This window comes from Pristiophorus japonicus, chromosome 6, assembly GCF_044704955.1.
Source record: "Pristiophorus japonicus isolate sPriJap1 chromosome 6, sPriJap1.hap1, whole genome shotgun sequence".
Classification (NCBI taxonomy): domain Eukaryota; kingdom Metazoa; phylum Chordata; class Chondrichthyes; family Pristiophoridae; genus Pristiophorus; species Pristiophorus japonicus.
In genome coordinates this window covers 8,818,603-8,839,149 of record NC_091982.1, presented here as the reverse complement: position 1 = coordinate 8,839,149, position 20,547 = coordinate 8,818,603, and the positions used below count along the sequence as shown (strand labels likewise).

Sequence of the window (20,547 nt, the reverse complement as noted above, 5' to 3'; positions counted from 1 at the left end):
TAGAACTGTAAAGGTTCTGTACAAGTTTAGCATAACTTCTGTGCTTTTGAATGCTATTCCTCTAGCAATGAACCCCAGTGCTTTATTTGCCCGTTTATGGCTTTTTTAAACCTGTGTTGCTACTTTTAATGATTTGTGAATCTATATCCCTTATCCTTTTGCACCTCTACCCCATTAAGACTCTTTATTTTCCATGGAGTAGGTAGCCTCCTTATTCCTTCTACCAAACTGCACCACCTCGCACTTACCTATATTGAAATTCATTTGTCATTTACATGCCCATTCTGCAAGTTTGTTTACAGTAGAATTAATTAAAAACTTTTAGTTCGTCATGTACAAATTCTATTTAGAAAAAAGAATACTTGTCAGAAATGACAAGAAATTAAGCATAGTATTGGATGCAAAGAGGAGTTATACTAAGTTGCCAGAAAAAGTAGCAAACCTGAGGATTGGGAGCAGTTTAGAATTCAGCAAAAAAGGACCAAGAGCTTGATTAAGAGGGGAAAAAGAGAGTATGAAAGTAAATTTGCAAGGAACATAAAAACCGACTGTAAAAGTTTATACAAGTACGTAAAAAGAAAAAGATTAGTGAAGACAAATGTAGGTCCTTTACAGACAGAAACAGGGGAATTTGTAATGGGGAACAAGGAAATGGCAGAATAATTAAATAAATACTTCAGTTCTGTCTTCACAGAAGAGGACACAAATAACATCCCAGAAATACTAGGGAACCAAGGGTCTAGTGAGCAAGAGGAATTAAAGGAAATGACAATTAGTAAGAAAATAGTGCTGGAGAAACTAATGGGACTGAAGGCAGGTAAATCCCTAGAACTTGATGATCTGCATCCCAGAGTGCTAAAAGAGGTAGCCATGGAAATTGGTTGTCATCTTCCAAAATTCTATAGATTATGGATCAGTTCCTGCAGATTGGAAGGTGGCAAATATTTAAAAAAAGGAGAGAGAAAATGGGGAACTACAGACCGGCTAGCCTGACATCAGTAGTAGGGAAAATGCTGGAGTCTATTATAAAGGATCTGATAACGGCATATTTAGATAATACCAACGGGATTAAACAAAGTCAACATGGATTTATGAAAGGAAAATCATGTTTGACAAACCTACTGGAGTTTTTTGAAGTTGTAACTGATAAAATAGATAAGAGAACCAGTGGATGTAGTGTATTTGGATTTTCAGAAGGCCTTTGATAAAGTCCCACATAAGAGGTTAGTGTGCAAAATTAAAGCACATAGGATTGGGGGTAATGTATTGGCATGGATTGAAAATTGGTCAACTGACAGGAAACAGAGTAGGAATAAACGGGTCTTTTTCGGGGTGGCAAGCAGTGACTAGTGGGGTACCACAGGGATCAGTGCTTGGGCCCCAGCTAGTCACAATATATATAAATGATTTGGATGAGGGAACCAAATGTAATATTTCCAAGTTTGCTGATGACACAAAACTAGGTGGGATTGTGAGTTGTGAGGAGGATGCAAAGACGCTGCAAGGCGATTTAGATAGGTTGAGTGAGTGGGCAAACACATGGCAGATGCAGTATAACGTGGATAAATGTGAAGTTATCCACTTTAGTAGGAAAAACATGAAGACAAAGTATTATTGAAATGGTGATGGCTTGGGAAATGTCGATGTACAAAGGGACCTGGGTGACCTTGTACACCAGTTATTGAAAGCAAACATGCAGGTGCAGCAAGCAGTTAGGAAGGCAAATGGTATGTTGGCCTTCATTGCAAGAGGATTTGAGTACAGGAGTAAGGATGTCTTACTACAGTTATACAGGGCCATGGTGAGACCGCACCTGGAATATTGTGTGCAGTTTTGGTCCCCTTACCTAAGAGGAAGTGCAGCGAAGGTTCACCAGACTGATTCCTGGGATGGCAGGACTGTGGTATGAGGAGAGATTGGGTCAACTAGGCCTGTATTCACTAGAGTTTAGAAGAATGAGAGGTGATCTCATTGAAACGTATAAAAATTCTGACTGGGTTGGATTGACTGGATGCGGGGAAGATGTTTCCCCTGGCTGGGAAGTCTCGAACAAGGGATCACAGTCTCGGGATACGGGGCAGGAAATTTAGAACCGGGATGAGAAATATTTTCACTCGGAGGATGGGGAACCTGTGGAATTTTCTACCACAGAAGGCTGTGGAGGCCAAGTCACTGAATATATTTATAAGAGAGAGATAGATAGATTTCTAGAAACAAAAGGCATCAAGGGGTATGGGGAAAAGGCAGGAATTTGATGTTGAGATAGAGGATCAGCTATGATATTGAATGGCGGTGCAGACTCGAAGGGCCGGATAGCCTACCACTGCTCCTATTTTCTATGTTTCTATGACTGGGGTATAAAAGAACTGCATACTAGTGCATTAACACTTCAGAATCGTCACTCAGTTAAGTGGTTATGCATCAATAAACCATCCAAAAGCCCAAGATAAGCTGAAAGAGGCATATCTATTTGTACAATTTGTATTACTTTTAAAGTTTTCAATGTATTAGCCCATCCCTCATGTCACTATAACAATGGCAGCACAAGCAGCGGCATTCCTATGGCGCTAACGTGCTCTATGTCCAAATAAGTAATTATAATAATCACAATGCAACCAGATAACGAACAAATATAAAGTGCTGTAGTTCTTTAGTTCACAGTATTAAAAAGAATTGAACAAAAACGGGTATTCGTATTTTCAACTTTAATTGCTTCCATGAATAAATGTGGGGTCGTCTTGAACCAGCACCCACCCCATGAAACATGTCAAAAATGCAGCACTTATTCACAAGTGCAGAAAAACACATACATAATTTGCATCACCGAATTAAAAACAAAAAACAGGAAAAGCTATAATTTAACAGAAATAAACATTCATCTTTCTTCCTGGACTGGGGAACCAATCAGACTGACTTGAAAATGTTTACTAATATGGTGATGTAAAGATGTTAATTTACGAATTTTGTGTCTCATATTTTTCTCTCAAAATTGCTATTTTTATACATCATTACATCTCTCTTGTTTCTATAAACACTCTACTAAATGTTGAAGAGGAAATCTATATTTACATTATTCCTGGGACTTGTTAGGACTATAGAACAGACAAAATAAAATGGTTTGCGATTTTCCCCTTTTTCTGTGCTCTTCCTAAACATGATATATTTTTTTAAGTATGTAACTCCAACAAATCTTCCCCCTCCTCAACAGCATGGTTACATGTTTGTATAAAGCTGCTGACTTCACTTGATCGTTCAAAATCAGATATTGAGAAATTTCAATTTTTAAACATTTTAAGCATTTTAGATCTCAAGGCAAAAATCAAAAAGGGGCCACATTACAGCAAAATTCCAAAAGGGCAAAGTGTGTTTAAAAAGACAAGCCTGAAGGTGCTCTGCCTCAATGCGAAGAGTATTCGTAATAAGTTGGACGAATTAATTGCACAGGCAGCAATTAATGAATATGATATAATTGGCATCATGGAGACATGGCTCCAGGGTGACCAAGGCTGGGAACTCAACATCCAGGGGTATTCAACATTCAGGAAGGATAGACGGAAAGGAAAAGTAGGTGGGGTAGCGTTGTTGGTTAAAGAGGAAATTAACGCAATGGTAAAGAAGGACATTAGCTTGGATGATGTGGAATCTGTATGGGTGGAGCTGCGGAATTCCAAATGGCAGAAAACGCTAGTGGGAGTTGTGTACAGACCACCATAGTGAGGTTGGGGACAGCATCAAACAAGAAATTAGGGACGCGTGCAATAAAGGTACAGCAGTTATCATGGGCGACTTTAATCTACATATAGATTGGGCTAACCAAACTGGTAACAATATGGTGGAGGAGGATTTCCTGGAGTGTATTAGGGATGATTTTCTCGACCAATATGTCGAGGAACCAACTAGAGGGCTGGCCATACTCGATTGGGTGATGTGTAATGAGAAAGGACTAATTAGCAATCTTGTGCGAGGCCCCTTGGGGAAGAGTGACCATAATATGGTAGAATTCTTTATGAAGATAGAGAGTGACACAGTTAATTCAGAGACTAGGGTCCTGAACTTAAGGAAAGGTAACTTCGATGGTATAAGACGTGAATTGGCTAGAATAGACTGGCGAATGATACTTAAAGGGTTGACGATGGATAGGCAATGGCAAACATTTAAAGATCACATGGATGAACTTCAACAATTGTACATCCCTGTCTGGAGTAAAAATAAAACTGGGAAGGTGGCTCAACCGTGGCTAATAAGGGAAATTAAGGATAGTGTTAAATCCAAGGAAGAGGCAAATAAATTGGCCAGAAAAAGCAGCAAACGTGAGGACTGGGAGAAATTTAGAATTCAGCAGAGGAGGACAAAGGGTTTAATTAGGAGGGGGGAAATAGAGTATGAGAGGAAGCTTGCCGGGAACATAAAAACTGACTGCAAAAGCTTCTATAGATAGGTGAAGAGAAAAAGATTAGTGAAGACAAACTTAGATCCCTTGCAGTCAGATTCAGTTGAATTTATAATGGGGAACAAAGAAATGGCAGACCAGTTGAACAAATACTTTGGTTCTGCCTTCACGAAGGAAGACACAAATAACATTCTGGAAGTACTAGGGGACCGAGGGCCTAGTGAGAAGGAGGAACTGAAGGATATCCTTATTAGACGGGAAGTTGTGTTGGGGAAATTGATGGGATTGAAGGCCGATAAATCCCCGGGGCCTGATGATCTGCATCCCAGAGTACTTAGGAAGTGGCCCTAGAAACAGTGGATACATTGGTGATCATTTTCCATATCGACTCTGGATCAGTTCCTATGGACTGGAGGGTAGCTAATGTAACACCACTTTTTTAAAAAGGAGGGAGAGAGAAAACGGGTAATTATTGACTGGTTAGCCTGACATCAGTAGTGGGGAAAATGTTGGAATCAATTATTAAAGATGAAATAGCGGTGCATTTGGAAAGCAGTGACAGGATCGGTCCAAGTCAGCATGGATTTATGAAAGGGAAATTGTGCTTGACAAATCTTCTGGAATTTTTTGAGTATGTAACTAGTAGAGTGGGCAAGGGAGAACCAGTGGATGTGATGTATTTGGACTTTCAAAAGGCTTTTGACAAGGTCCCAGACAAGGGATTGGTGTGCAAAATCAAAGCACATGGTATTGGGGGTAATGTACTGACGTGGATTAGAGAACTGGTTGGCAGACAGGAAGCAGAGAGTCGGGATAAACGGGTTCTTTTCAGAATGGCAGGCAGTGACTAGTGGGGTACCACAGGGCTCAGTGCTGGGATCCCAGCTCTTTATAATATACATTAATGATTTAGATGAAGGAATTGAGTGTAATATCTCCAAATTTGCAGATAACACTAAATTGGATGACGGTATGAACTGAGAGAAGGACGCTAAGAGGCTGCAGGGTGACTTGGACAGGTTAGGTGAGTGGGCAAATGCATGGCAGATGCAGTATAATGTGGATAAATGTGAGGTTATCCATTTTGGGGGCAAAAACACGAAGGCAGAATATTATCTGAATAGCGGCAGATTAGGAAAAGGGGAGGTGCAACGAGACCTGGGTGTCATGGTTCATCAGTCATTGAAACTTGGCATGCAGGTACAGCAGGCGGTGAAGAAGGCAAATTGTATGTTGGCCTTCATAGCTTGGGGATTCGAGAATAGGAGCAGGAAGGTCTTACTGCAGTTGTACAGGGCCTTGGTGAGGTCTCACCTGGAATATTGTGTTCAGTTTTGGTCTCCCAATCTGAGTAAGGAGGTTCTTGCTATTGAGGGAATGCAGCGAAGGTTCATCAGACTGATTCCCAGGATGGCTGGACTGATATGAGGAGAGACTGGATCAACTGGGCCTTTATACACTGGAGTTTAGAAGGATGAGAGGGGATCTCATAGAAACATATAAAATTCTGACGGGACTTGTCAGGTTAGATGCGGGAAGAATGTTCCCGATTTTGGGGAAGTCCAGAACCAGGGGACACAGTCTTGGGGTAAGCCATTTAGGACTGAGAATAGGAGAAACTTCTTCACTCAGAGTTGTTAACCTGTGGAATTCCCGATCGCAGAAAGTTGTTGATGCCAGTTCATTGGATATATTTAAGAGGGATTTATATATGGCCCTTACAGCTAAAGGGATTAAGGGGTATGTAGAGAAAGCAGGAAAGGGGTATTGAAGGAATGATCAGCCATGATCTGATTCAATGATGGTGCAGGCTCGGGCCGAGTGGCCTACTGCTGCACCTATTTTCTATGTTTCTAAAAAGCATTTGGACTTCCACGATCTGGTTTAAACTTGTTTAGATGAGGAAAAAATGAATTTTGCTTCTGTTTCTTACAGAAACACATTCAAAACTGATGGCGAAAAAAAACATTTTTGTGAAAAGTTAATTTAAAATCTTTAAATTCTTTCAAGTCTTGTTGCAGCTTTGATAGAAGAAGTTGCTCCCAGGTTCTTTCCCTCTGCAGCGCTGTTGTTAAATATACAACAACAAAAAAATTAACTCTTGATTCCAAACGGAGCTCAAATAAGAAAGTGAAACTCCCCAATCCTTGGAAGGTGGTGAGGTTATCTATCCCCAGCCTTGGCGTTGAGTTGGGATCAGTTCTGGAGAAGTTCATAGAATCATAGAAATTTACAGCACAGAAGGAGGCCATTTCGGCCCATTGTGTCCGCGCTGGCCAACAAAGAGCTATCCTCGCACTTCTCTGGGTTGAATTCCATTTGCCACTGTTCTGCCCACCTGACCAGTTCATGGATATCTTCCTGCAGTCTACAACTTTCTTCTTCACTATCAACCACACAGCCGATTTTAGTATCATCTGCAAACTTGTTAATCGTACCCTCTACATTCAAGTCTAGATCATTGATATATACCACAAAAAGAAAGGGACCAAGTACTGAGCCCTGCTGAACCCGACTGAAACAGCCATCCAGTCATATAAACACCCAAGAACCATTATCCTTTGCCTCTGAGTTAATTTTGGATCCAATGTGGGACCTTACCAAAAGCCTTGCTAAAATCCATATACTACCTTCATCGACCCTCTGTTACCTCCTCAAAAGTTCAATCAAGTTGGTCAGACACGATCCTCCCTTAACAAATCCATGCTGACTGACCTTGATTAATCCGTGTCTGTCTAAATGAAGATTTATCCTGTCAATTTTTCCCAATAATTTTACCACCACTGAGGTTATGCTGACTGGCCTGTAGTTACTCGGTCTATCCCTTTCTCCCTTTTTAAACAAAGGTACATCGTTAGCAGTCCCCCAGTCCTCTGGCACCACAGCTGTAGCCAGAGATGACTGGAAAATGATGGTCAGAGCCTCTGCTGTTTCCTCTTTTGCTTCTCTTAACAGCCTAAGATACATTTCATCCAGGCCTGGGGATTTATCTACTTTCAAAGCTGCTAAACCCCTTAATACTTCCTCTTTCACTGTTATTTAATCGAATATTTCACACTCCTCTTCCCTGATTGCACTGTCTGCATCGCCTCTCTCTTTTGTGAAAACAGATGCAACGTGAACCATACCCACATCTTTTGCCTCCACACACACATTACCTTTATGGTCACTAATAGGCCTTACTCTTTCTTTAGTTATCCTCTTGCTCTTAATGTATTTATAAAACATCTTTGTGTTTTCCTTGATTTTACTTGCCAAAATGTTTCTTGCTCTCTCTTTGTTTTCCTGATTTCCTTTTTAATTGCACCCCTGCACTTTCTATACTCCTCTAGAGTTTCTGCAGTATTGAGCCCTCGGTATCTGTCATAAGCCTCCTTTTTTTTTCTTTATCCTACTCTGCATGTCGCTTGACATCCAGGGGGCTCTGGATTTGTTGGTACTACCCTTTTTCTTTAAGGGAGCATACTTGCTCTGAACCCTCCAGATCTCCTTGAATGCCTTCCACTGCTCTGATACTGATTTACCTTCAAGCAACTGTTTCCAGTCCACTGGCTAAATTACCTCTCAGCTTAGCAAAATTCGCACTTCCTTAGTTGCGAACTTTTATTCCTGGTCTATCTTTGTCTTTTTCCATAACTACCCTAAATCTAACTGAGCTATGATCACGAGCACCAAAACACACTTCCACTGATATCCCTTCCACCTGCCCAGCATCATTTCATAGAAACGTAGAAAATAGATGCAGGAGTCGGCCATTCGAGACTGCATCACCATTCAATATGATCATGGCTGATCATGAAACTTCAGTACCCCATTTCTGCTTTCTCTCCATACCCCTTGATCCCTTTAGCCGTGAGGGTCACATCTAATTCCCTTTTGAATATATCTAACAAACTGGCCTCAACAACTTTCTGTGGTAGAGAATTCCAAAGGTTCACAATTCTCTGAATGAAGAAGTTTCTCCTCATCTTGGTCCTAAATGGCTTACCCCTTATCCTTAGACTGTGACCCCTGGTTCTGGACTTCCCCAACATCGGGAACATTCTTCCTGCATCTAACCTGTCCAATCCCATCAGAATTTTATGTTTGTATGAGATCCCCTCTCATTCTTCTAAATTCCAGTGAATATAAGCCTAGTCGATCCAGTCTTTCTTCATGTCAGACCTGCCATCCCAGGAATCAGTCTGGTGAACCTTCGCTGCACTCCCTCAATAGCAAGAATGTCCTTCCTCAGATTAGGAGACCAAAACTATACACAATATTCAAGGTGTGGCCTCACCAAGGCCCTGTACAACTGCAGTTAGACCTCCCTGCTCCTATACTCAATTCCTCTTGCTATGAAGGCCAACATGCCATTTGCCGCCTTCACCGCCTGACTGATGTACCATGACACCCAGGTCTCGTTGCACCTCCCCTTTTCCTAACATGTCATATTCAGATAATATTCTGCCTTCGTGTTTTTGCCACCAAGGTGGATAACCTCACATTTATCTACATTATACCATGCATCTGCCATGCATTTTCCCACTCGCCTAACCTGTCCAAGTATCCCTGCAGCCTCTTAGCATCCTCCTCACAGCTCACACTGCCACCCAGCTTAGTGTCATCTGCAAACTTGGATATATTACATTCAATTCCTTCGTCTAAATCATTAATGTATATTGTAAATAGCTGGGGTCCCAGCACTGAACCTTGCCGTACCCCACTAGTTACTGCCTGACATTATGAAATGGACCCATTTATTCCTACTCTTTGCTTCCTGTCTGCCAACCAGTTCTCTATCCACGTCAATACATTACCCCCAATACCATGTGCTTTAATTTTGCACAATATTCTCTTGTGTGGGACCTTATCAAAAGCCTTTTGAAAGTCCAAATACACCACATCCACTGGTTCTCCCTTGCCCACTCGACTAGTTCCATCCTCAAAAAATTCTCGAAGGTTTGTCACTGCTTTCCAAATGCACTGTTATTACATCTTTAATAATTGATTCCAACATTTTCCCTACTACCAATGTCAGGCTAACCGGTCTATAATTCCCTGTTTTCTCTCCCTTTTTTAAAAAGTGAGGTTATTAGCTACCCTCCAATCCATAGGAACTGATCCAGAGTCTATAGAATGTTAGAAAATGACCACCAATGCATTCACTATTTCTAGGGCCACTTCCTTAAGTACTCTGGGATGCAGACTATCAGGCCCTGGAAATTTATCGGCCTTCAATCCCATCAATTTCCCTAACACAATTTCCTGACTAATAAGGATTTCCTTCAGTTCCTCCTTCTTGCTAGACCCTCGGTCCCCTAGTATTTCCGGAAGGTTATTTATGTCTTCCTTAGTGAAGACAGAACCAAAGTATTTGTTCAATTGGTCTGCTATTTCTTTGTTCCCCATTATAAATTCACCTGATTCTGACTGCAAGGGACCTACATTTGTCTTCACTAATCTTTTTCTCTTCACATATCCATAGAAGCTTTTGCAGTCAGCTTTTATGTTCTCTGCAAGCTTACTCATACTCTATTTTCCCCCTCCTAATTAAACCCTTTGTCCTCCTCTGCTGAATTCTAAATTTCTCTCGGTCTTCAGCTTTGCTGCTTTTTCTGGCCAGTTTATATGCCTCTTCCTTGGATTTAACACTATCCCTAATTTCCCTTGTTAGCCACGGTTGAGCCACCTTCCCTGTTTTATTTTTACGTCAGACAGGGATGTACAATTGTTGAAGTTCATCCATGTGATCTTTAAATGTCTGCCATTGCCTGTCCACCGTCAACCCTTTAAGTATCATTCACCAGTCTATCCTAGCCAATTCACATCTCATACCATCAAAGTTACCTTTCTTAAAGTTCAGGACCCTAGTCTCTGAATTAACTGTGTCACTCTCCATCTTAATGAAGAATTCTACCATATTATGGTCACTCTTCCCCAAGGGGCCTCGCACAACAAGATTGCTAATTAATCCCCTCATTACACAACGCCCAGTCAAGATGGCCAGCTCTCAAGTTGGTTCCTCGACATATTGGTCTAGAAAACCATCCCTAATACACTCCAGGAAATCCTCCTTCATCGCATTGCTACCAGTTTAGTTAGCCCAATCTATATGTAAATTCAAGCCACCCATGATAACTGCTGTACCTTTATTGCACGCATCCCTAATTTCCTGTTTGTTGCCATTCCCAACCTCACTGCTACTGTTTGGTCTGTGCACAACTCCCACTAGCGTTTTCTGCCTTTTGGTGTTCTGCAGCTCTACCCATACAAATTCCACATCATCCAAGCTAATATCCTTACTTACTATTGCATTAATCTCCTCTTTAACTAACAACGCTACCCCACCTCCGTTTCCTTTCTGTTTATCCTTCCTGGATGTTGAGTTCCCAGCCTTGGTCACCCTGGAGCCATGTTTCCGTAATGCCAATTACATCATATCCGTTAACAGCTATCTGCGCAGTTAATTCATCCACCTTATTACGAATGCTCCTCGCATTGAGACACACAGCCTTCAGGCTTGTTTCTTTTTTTAACACTTTGTCCTTTTAGAATTATGTTGTAATGTGGCCCTTTTTGATTTTTGCATTTGATTTCTCTGCCCTATACTTTTACTTACCTCCTTTCTACTTTTGCTTCAGCCTCCATTTTTATTTCCCTCTGTCTCCCTGCATCGATTCCCATCCCCCTGCCATATTAGTTTAAACCCTACCCAACAGCGCTAGCAAACACTCCGCCTAGGACATCGGTTCCGGTCCTGCCCAGGTGCAGACCATCCGGTTTGTACTGGTTCCACCTCCCCCAGAACCCTAAAACTTTAAGTCCAGAACCACCCCTTCCCTTGTTGGGCTTGCTACATTCTGGCTAAAAAAATTCTCCTGGATGCATTTTAGGAATTCCCAAGTGTTTATCTGTCCTCTCAGCCACTCTGCCTTATTCCCTATACTCCATGCATTGAAGTATGTACCATTTAGCACTGCTAAACTTCCTTGCTGACTATTGTTTCCCCTGTCTTCCAAATTCACTTTCTACTTTCTGCTTTCCAATTCCAGCTTTGCTTCTCTTCCTACTGAATCTACTCTCAGGTTCCCATCCCCCTGCCAAGCTAGTTGCACCTCCCACAGCAGTAGCAAACCCCCCCGCCATGACTACTTTTCTGCTTTCCAATTCCAGCTTTGCTTCTCTCCTACTGATCTACTCTCAGGTGCAACCCGTCAGGCTTGTACAAGTCCCACCTCCCCCAGAAACTGTCCCAATGCCTCAAGAATCTAAAGCCCTCCCTCCTGCACCAACCTTCCAGCCATGAATTGATCTGTTCTATCCTCCTTTTATCTGTACTCTCTAGCATGTGGCACCAGGAGTAATCTGGAGGTTACTACCTTTTGAGGTCCTGCTTTTTAATCTCTCTCCTAGATCCCCAAAATCTGCCTGCAGGACCTCATCCCTCTTTCTACCGATGTCATTGGTACTGATTTGGACCACGACCTCTGGCTGTTCACCCTCTTTCCCCCCCCCCCCCTGCCCCTCCCCAGAATGCCTTGCAGCTGCTTGGTGACATCCTTGACCATGGCACCAGGGAGGCAACATACCATACTGGAGTCACATCCGCGGTCGCAAAAATGCCTGTCTGCTCCCCTAACTATCGAATCCCCTAACATTATTGCTCTTCCACTCATCGCCCCCACCAGTACTCAGAACAGAATACTGGTTGGAGAGCAAGATGCACTTGGGGGACTCCTGCACTTATTTGCCTGCTCCTCCTCTTCTGTCTGGCGGTCACCCATTCCCTCTCTGCCTGCACACTCTTAAACTGCGGGTTGGCCACCTCTAGAAACGTGCTATCCAAAGTTCTCAGCCTCGCTGATGCACCGCAGTGTCTCCAACCACTCTCAAGCTCTGAAACCCAGAGCTGAAGTTGCTGTAGCTGGTGACACTTCCTGCACATGTGATCGTCCAGGCTATGCGAAGCATCCAGGACTTCCCACATGGCACTGAATGTGCACTCCAGGGAACTGAGCTGTCCTGACATGTGTCTCTCTTTATTTGACTATGAACTATTTGACTATAAAATAAATTTAAAACTAGAAGTCAAAAAACACTCACCGGCTACTCACCAATCAGCTGCTTCCCTTGAGCCGACGTTACTGACGTCACACTTTTGATTTTTACCTCTTGAGTTACTCCCACTCACCGTGCTCTTTTAGTTGCTTCCTCTTTTTCTGCTGTTCCCTCCGTTTCTCTCGGGCTCTGAGGTACAAACCGGTCAAACTTTTTCCCCTCTCGTGATTTAAATAACCCTGATAAACTTTTTCAAAAAGAGGACAACATCTGACAAAATTGAAATGGAACTTGCCACGGGACATTCAACATCACTTTCCCATATTCTTTTTCGGCTTTAAAAATTTTCTGAGTTTTATCATTTTTTCCCTAATTTTTGTTTCACTGCATGCCTAAAAATTATTTGCTTTAGCCTCCTTCCAGGGGCTATTTATTGTACATGTGCTGCGCCTCCACCTGTGTTGTTCCAAAGTCCCCGGGAGCAGACCACACGCACCTCCACAGAAAAAAATATTGACAGAATCCTGAGAGAGAGCTAACCGGCTTCCAGGGCTCCGTATCTTAGCAAATGCCATTCCAATTCGGATCGGTCTGAGGTCACAAACGAATCTCTGGATTCCCGGCCATTGTGTATTGGGTCCCTCCCCTAAGTGCGTGGGACCTTGCGGAACGCTATGTAGCTTAGTGGTGCTAGGATCTAGGGTGGGGGAAAAGTCCTAGGGCCTAGAAAAACTGGGGAAGGGATCTGGTGCTATTGAGGTGCAACTTTACAGTAGCCTTGTGAGGAATTCCTATAAAAGGATCAAAATTTGATTGTTCAGTTTTCCACAATTAAACACTTGCCCTTAAAGCCTAAAAATGGTTAGAAAGAGAGAGGGTTTTTTGAACTGAATTTTGAACTGAAATAAAGAGGGGAAGAGGCTCGTCTTGAATGACATAGCAGCTGATTAGAAAGAATTACATTTCAAACTTGTCCAACAGCAGAGTTTGAATCATTTGACATAAACAAACTGATTAAAAGGAACACTGTCTGTAAATTGCCTGACTGCTTGTCCAACATCCAGTACTGGATGAGCAGAAATTAGCTTCAACTAAATATCGGGAAGACTGAAGCCATTGTCTTTGTTCCCTGCCACGAACTCCGCTCCTGAGCCATCAATTCCATCCCTCTCCCTAGCATCTGTCTGAGGCTGAACCAGACTGTTCACAAACTTGGTGTCATATTTGACCCTGAAATGAGCTTCAGACCACATATCCCTGCCATCACAGAGACTGCCTATTTCCATCACCGTAACATCACCCAACTCTGCTCCTGCCTTGGCTCATATGCTGCTGTAACCCTCATCCATGTCTTTGTTACCATTAGACTTGACTATTCCAATGCACTCTTGGTTGGCCTCCCATGTTCTACTCTTCATAAACTTGAGTACATCCAAAACTCTGCTGCCCATGTCCTAACTTGCAACAAGTTCTGTTCACCCAGCACTCCTGTGCTTGCTGACCTACGGTGGGCCCTGGTTAAGCAATGCCTTGATAATAACATTCTCATCCTTATTTTCAAATCCCTCCATGGCCTTGCCCTTCCCTAGCTCTAATCTCCAGCCCTACTTTCCTCGGATATCTGTGCACCTTAACCCTAACCCTAACCCTAAATTCTGGCCTCTTAAGCATCCCTGATTTTAATCACTCAATCATTGGTGGTCATGCCCTTGGCTGCCATCTGTCTCTTCTCCCTCTCCCTCTCCCTCTTCTGCCCTCCATTTGTAAATTTCTAATCATTGCTAAGAAAATGGGGGTAGGTAAAATTTCTCTTTTTTGCTTTCATTGAATTATTTCATGAACAGTATTTGATCAATCTATTTATTTAGGTTTTTGTCTGCTTTCTATTTTTGTCACTTAATTTCTTCTATGCTTTAAATAGTTTAATGTGCCTTTCTTCAAACAAGGACAATGATTAGTTTCCTCAGAAGATAATGCAAACTGAATACTAGGGTCACTTTTGCACCCACCCTTTCCTTCAACAACTATCTGTCCCATCTGTGACAGCGACTGTAATTCCTGTATTGGACTGTTCAGTCACCAAAGAACTCACTTTTAGAGTGGAAGCAAGTTTGCCTCGATTTCAAGGGACTGCCATGATGATGATGATGATGATGATGATGATGATGATGATGATGCATGTAAAGGTTTCAGTCGTTTTTTCCTTTATTTTCTGAAAACCTTTTCTCGGCACTAACCTATCTTAAAGACTTCTTGTGATTATCAAGATGTTGTAGACACTGTTTTGTGTATTTGCAGATGTGATTTATCTTTATTTTGATCCGTTAAAGAAGCTGTTCTTCACTTCCTCAGTTTATTTCAAGGTAAGGAGATTTAGGCTTCTTCTCTTTCCCCGTCCCCCTAAAAAACCCTTCAACTGTAATAAAAATGTTATTGTTAACAACAAGGAGAGATTTTTAAGCCACCACTGCATACATAGCAATGCTGTTTGTTTTTTTTATTGGTTCATTTCTGAAGTAAAATCTATTGTCATGCAATGCTGTGTTGATTATGCAGAGAAACTGGTTTTAATACTGGTATTAACAAAAACCTTACTGTTGGAGTTGTTGGTGATTGCTGTGCAACACTGCAGGAGAATGGCCTGATATTTGCTGTCAGCGGTGAAGCGAAGTGGTTTGCCGCTGGCCCTGAAGTAAGCTTTGCACAAAGATCTCGTGATCTCGGTGTTGAAGTTCGGGTTTTCCAACATTCAATTCAAATCAAAGCCAACAAGCGGTCTAAGCAGCCAATCAAAACGCAGAATTCTCAGATCGAGAACAAGGAAGTGGGTAAGCTCTTAGAATTTTAACATTAAAAATCCTAAAGTGTTTCATAGGTAATTAAGGACTTTTGAAGTGTAGTCACTGTTATAATGTAGAAAACACAACAGTCAATTTGTACACAGCAAGGGCCCACGAACAGAAATCTTTTTTAGTAATGTTGGCAGCTCTTTGAAAGAGATTTCTAATTAGTCCCATTCCCCGATCAAAGTGGAGGAAAAGCACCCGGGAAGGCGCCGAACTCCTCGAGTCTCTTCATCGGGAGCAAGCTGAATCCAAGCATAGACAGCGGAAGGAGCGCATGGCAACCCAAGCACCCACCCACCCATTCCTTCAACCACTGTCTGCCCCACCTGTGACAGAGACTGTCGGTCCCACATTGGACTCATCAATCACCTGAGAACTCAGTTTAAGTGTGGAAGCAAGTCATCCTCGACACCGAGGAAATGCCTAAGAAGAGATGATCTTACCCTGTAGCCCAGAAAATCTTTCCTTTTCAAGTATTTATCCAATTCCCTTTTGAAAGTTACTACTGTATCTGCTTCCATCACCCTTGTAGGCAGTAGTTCAATCACTCAAATGGGGCTCTGGGTCATGTTGTGCTCTCGTTCGGCATGGATACATTTATTCTTTGTGTCAATGTTGATGAGGTGTGAATTGGCTAGGATAGATTGGCGAATGATACTTAGGGGGTTGACTGTGGATGGGCAATGGCAGATATTTAGAGACCGCATGGATGAACGACAACAATTGTACATTCCTATCTGGCTTAAAAATAAAAAAGGGAAGGTGGCTCAACCGTGGCTATCAAGGGAAATCAGGGATAGTATTAAAGCCAAGGAAGTGGCATACAAATTGGCCAGAAATAGCAGCGAACCCGGGGACTGGGAGAAATTTAGAACTCAGCAGAGGAGGACAAAGGGTTTGATTCGGGCAGGGAAAATGGAGTACGAGAAGAAGCTTGCAGGGAACATTAAGGCGGATTGCAAAAGTTTCTATAGATATGTAAAGAGAAAAAGGTTAGTAAAGACAAACGTAGGTCCCCTGCAGTCAGAATCAGGGGAAGTCATAACGGGGAACAAAGGAATGGCGGACCAATTGAACAAGTACTTTGGTTCGGTATTCACTAAGGAGGACACAAACAACCTTCCGGATATAAAAGGGGTCAGAGGGTCTAGTAAGGAGGAGGAACTGAGGGAAGTCCTTATTAGCCGGGAAATTGTGTTGGGGAAATTGATGGGATTGAAGGACAATAAATCCTCAGGGCCTGATGGACTGCATCCCAGAGTACTTAAGGAGGTGGCCTTGGAAATAGCGGATGCATTGACAGTCATTTTCCAACATTCCATTGACTCTGGATCAGTTCCTATCGAGTGGAGGGTAGCCAATGTAACCCCACTTTTTAAAAAAGGAGGGAGAGAGAAAACTTGGAATTATAGACCGGTCAGCCTGACATCGGTAGTGGGTAAAATGATGGAATCAATTATTAAGGATGTCATAGCAGCGCATTTGGAAAGAGGTGACATGATAGGTCCAAGTCAGCATGGATTTGTGAAAGGGAAATCATGCTTGACAAATCTTCTGGAATTTTTTGAGGATGTTTCCACTAGAGTGGACAAGGGAGAACCAGTTGATGTGGTGTATTTGGACTTTCAGAAGGCTTTCGACAAGGTCCCACACAGATTAATGTGCAAAGTTAAAGCACATGGGATTGGGGGTAGTGTGCTAACATGGATTGAGAACTGGTTGTCAGACAGGAAGCAAAGAGTAGGAGTAAATGGGTACTTTTCAGAATGGCAAGCAGTGACAAGTGGGGTACCGCAAGGTTCTGTGCTGGGGCCCCAGCTGTTTACACTGTACATTAATGATTTAGACGAGGGGATTAAATGTAGTATTTCCAAATTTGCGGATGACACTAAGTTGGGTGGCAGTGTGAGCTGTGTTGAGGATGCTATGAGGCTGCAGAGCGACTTAGATAGGTTAGGTGAGTGGGCAAATGCATGGCAGATGAAGTATAATGTGGATAAATGTGAGGTTATCCACTTTGGGGGCAAAAACACGAAGGCAGAATATTATCTGAATGGTGACAGATTAGGAAAAGGGGAGGTGCAACGAGACCTGGGTGTCATGGTACATCAGTCATTGAAGGTTGGCATGCAGGTACAGCAGGCGGTTAAGAAAGCAAATGGCATGTTGGCCTTCATAGCGAGGGGATTTGAGTACAGGGGCAGGGAGGTGTTACTGCAGTTGTACAGGGCCTTGGTGAGGCCACACCTGGAGTATTGTGTACAGTTTTGGTCTCCTAACCTGAGGAAGGACATTCTTGCTATTGAGGGAGTGCAGCGAAGGTTCACCAGACTGATTCCCGGGATGACGGGACTGACCTATCAAGAAAGACTGGATCAACTGGGCTTGTATTCACTGGAGTTCAGAAGAATGAGAGGGGACCTCATAGAAACGTTTAAAATTCTGATGGGTTTAGACAGGTTAGATGCAGGAAGAATGTTCCCAATGTTGGAGTAGTCCAGAACCAGGGGTCACAGTCTAAGGATAAGGGGTAAGCCATTTAGGACCTAGATGAGGAGAAACTTCTTCACCCAGAGAGTGGTGAACCTGTGGAATTCTCTACCACAGAAAGTTGTTGAGGCCAATTGACTAAATATATTCAAAAAGGAGTTAGATGAAGTCCTTACTACTAGGGGGATCAAGGGGTATGGTGAGAAAGCAGGAATGGGGTACTGAAGTTTCATGTTCAGCCATGAACTCATTGAATGGCGGTGCAGGCTAGAAGGTCCGAATGGCCTACTCCTGCACCTATTTTCTATGTTTCTATGGTTGAGGGATAAATATTGGCCAGGACACCAGGGAAAACTCCCTTGACTTCTTCAAGTAGTTCCAGGGTATCTTTTACATCCACCTGAGAGGGCAGGCGGGGCCTTGGTTTATCATCTCATCTGAAAGACGACACCTTGGACAGTGCAGCATTCCTTCGATACTGCACTGAGAGTGTCGGCCTATATTGTGGGCAAAATACATTGAGTTGGATTTAAGGCCTACCTCAAATGTAAGAAGTCATGACCCGGCCGAATACTGACATTTTGTTGAAACACAACATGCAGTTTGCCAGATATGCCAGGTTGTTCTGTGCTCTTCAGGAATGTTTTAATCGAATGTTGCCTCATTATCATACAAAAAAAATCGAAAGGGAAAAAAAGGCAGAAAAAATCGGATCATTGCCAATTCAATGTGTGTGTGTGTAATATATATATTTATATTTATATTTTTAAAAAAAAATGTTGAAAGGACAATTCTGCTTCCCTTTAAGGGACACCTGGCAAAATGTGGGCTGTGCTGCAGTTGATATATTTAATATTTATTATTTTATGTTTTTTTAATATATTTTATATATACATTTATATCTCCGTTCAATATAAATAAATATAGAAGTGACCGCTGATCTCAAGAGATTATCTACTGTGGACCTGTGAAATTTGTAGTAACAATTAAGCACTTTCTATAATATTTAGCCATATTATAACTATTAATTGCATATTTCACTATTGTATTCTGTCGAGAGTTCAGGATACATTTGAGCATGCATTGCCACTGATTTAATGACTTGCAACGTCCCAAGAGGTCAACGGTAGCAAAAACTGTTTCGGAAGTAAAATTGAAATTTCCTTTCCTCAAGGGTATCTGAAGTCTGCAGGAGTCTAAAGTCTCAATGTTTACTGTTGGAGGTGTAAAAGTTCTTGTTCATGAAATCAGGAGTTGCACAGTGATGTTACCCTCAAGAAGAGCAGTAGTGGTGGAGGTAGTGAAGGCAGCCAGTGGCACCTCTGTCAGAAAAATTTAAAGACCTTACTAGAGCATGCAAGATGAGAGCTAGCCGCACCTTCAAAGAATGCAGTGTGCTAACCATGTCATTCATTTGCAATGACTTCTCCCTCACAATTTTGAAATGCTTGAATTTTCCTGGAGACTGTGTGACGTCCCTTACATCCCTAGCCTTCACCTGAAAGTGTTCCTTCACTCGCAGCCTTGTACGCATTCACCACACTAAACACCTTGAATATCAAGTTGCTCGCTGCATGCGTTTGCCATCAGCCCCATTATGATACTGATACCTGAGTTTTACAGGTACCATTAGATCTGCTTTCTTGCAAATCTGTGGCCACAGAGACCAGTGGCATGACAGGAATGTGCACACGATGTTGCTCTTTCTCAGAATGGCAACACATATGGGCAGCTGCCAGGGAAGCAAGCCTTCACTTACATGATAGTCTGCTGCTGATCTCAAACAAGCAGCATGTTGAGAGAATGGTATACTTTCCAGTTTTTATACATCTGCCCATTGATGAGGGGAACATTTATGATTACATAAGGCCTTCTTATATACAGGTGCTCCCAAGTGATTGTGGGATCCCTTGGGACTCCAGGGGATAAGCCTTCTGGTGGTTAGACATGGTAATTTGGGGAATCCTGCCATTGGTAAAATTGCAGAGCTTTGTCGTGTTGGTGCCAATTGCCCATGGAAATAGCAGGATAGCGAAGATGCTTACGTGGCTTGAGGAATGGTGCAAGAGGGAGGGATTCAAATTCCTGGGACATTGGAACCGGTTCTGGGGAAGGGGGGGACCAGTACAAACCAGACGGTCTGCACCTGGGCAGGACTGGAACCGATGTCCTCGGAGGTGTGTTTGCCAGTGCTGTTGGGGAGGATTTAAACTAATAGGACAGGGGGATGGGAACCTATGCAGGGAGACAGAGGGAAGTAAAATGAGGTCAGAAGCAAAAGGGAGAAAAGTAAAAGTGGAGGGCAGAAAATCAAAGACCAAGATCAAAAAGGGCCACATTATAGCATAATTCTAAAAAGGACAAAAGGTGTTTAAAAAAAACAAGCCTGAAGGCTCTGAGTCTCTATGCGAGGAGCATTCGTAATAAGGTGGATGAATGAACTGCGCAGATAGCGGTAAACGGATAGGATGTAATTGGGATTACGGAGACATGGCTCCAGGGTGACCAAGCCTGGGAACTCAACATCAAGGGGTATTCAATATTCAGGAAAGATAGACTGAAAGGAAAAGGAGGTGGGGTAGCGTTGCGGGTTAAAGAGGAGATTAACTCAATATTAAGGAAGGACGTTAGCGTGGATGAGGTGGCATCTGTATGGGTGGAGCTGCGGAACACCAAAAGGCAGAAAACGCTAGTGGGAGTTGTGTACAGACCATCAAACAGTCATAATGAAGTTGGGGTTGGCATCAAACAGGAAATTAGGGATGTGTGCAATAAAGGTAC

The 20,547-nt window shown here is 42.6% G+C and overlaps 1 protein-coding gene across 3 annotated transcripts in view; it reads left to right on the top strand.

Annotated features, from left to right (window-relative positions):
* Positions 1-20,547, top strand: part of cenpi (centromere protein I) — a 119,556-nt gene that overhangs the window by 55,119 nt on the left and 43,890 nt on the right. For all 3 annotated transcript variants that reach the window (XM_070882586.1, XM_070882584.1, XM_070882583.1), the window contains exon 13: positions 14,729-14,793. In XM_070882586.1, coding sequence (XP_070738687.1) covers positions 14,729-14,793 — 65 coding nt within the window. The remainder of the gene's footprint in view (positions 1-14,728; positions 14,794-20,547) is intronic.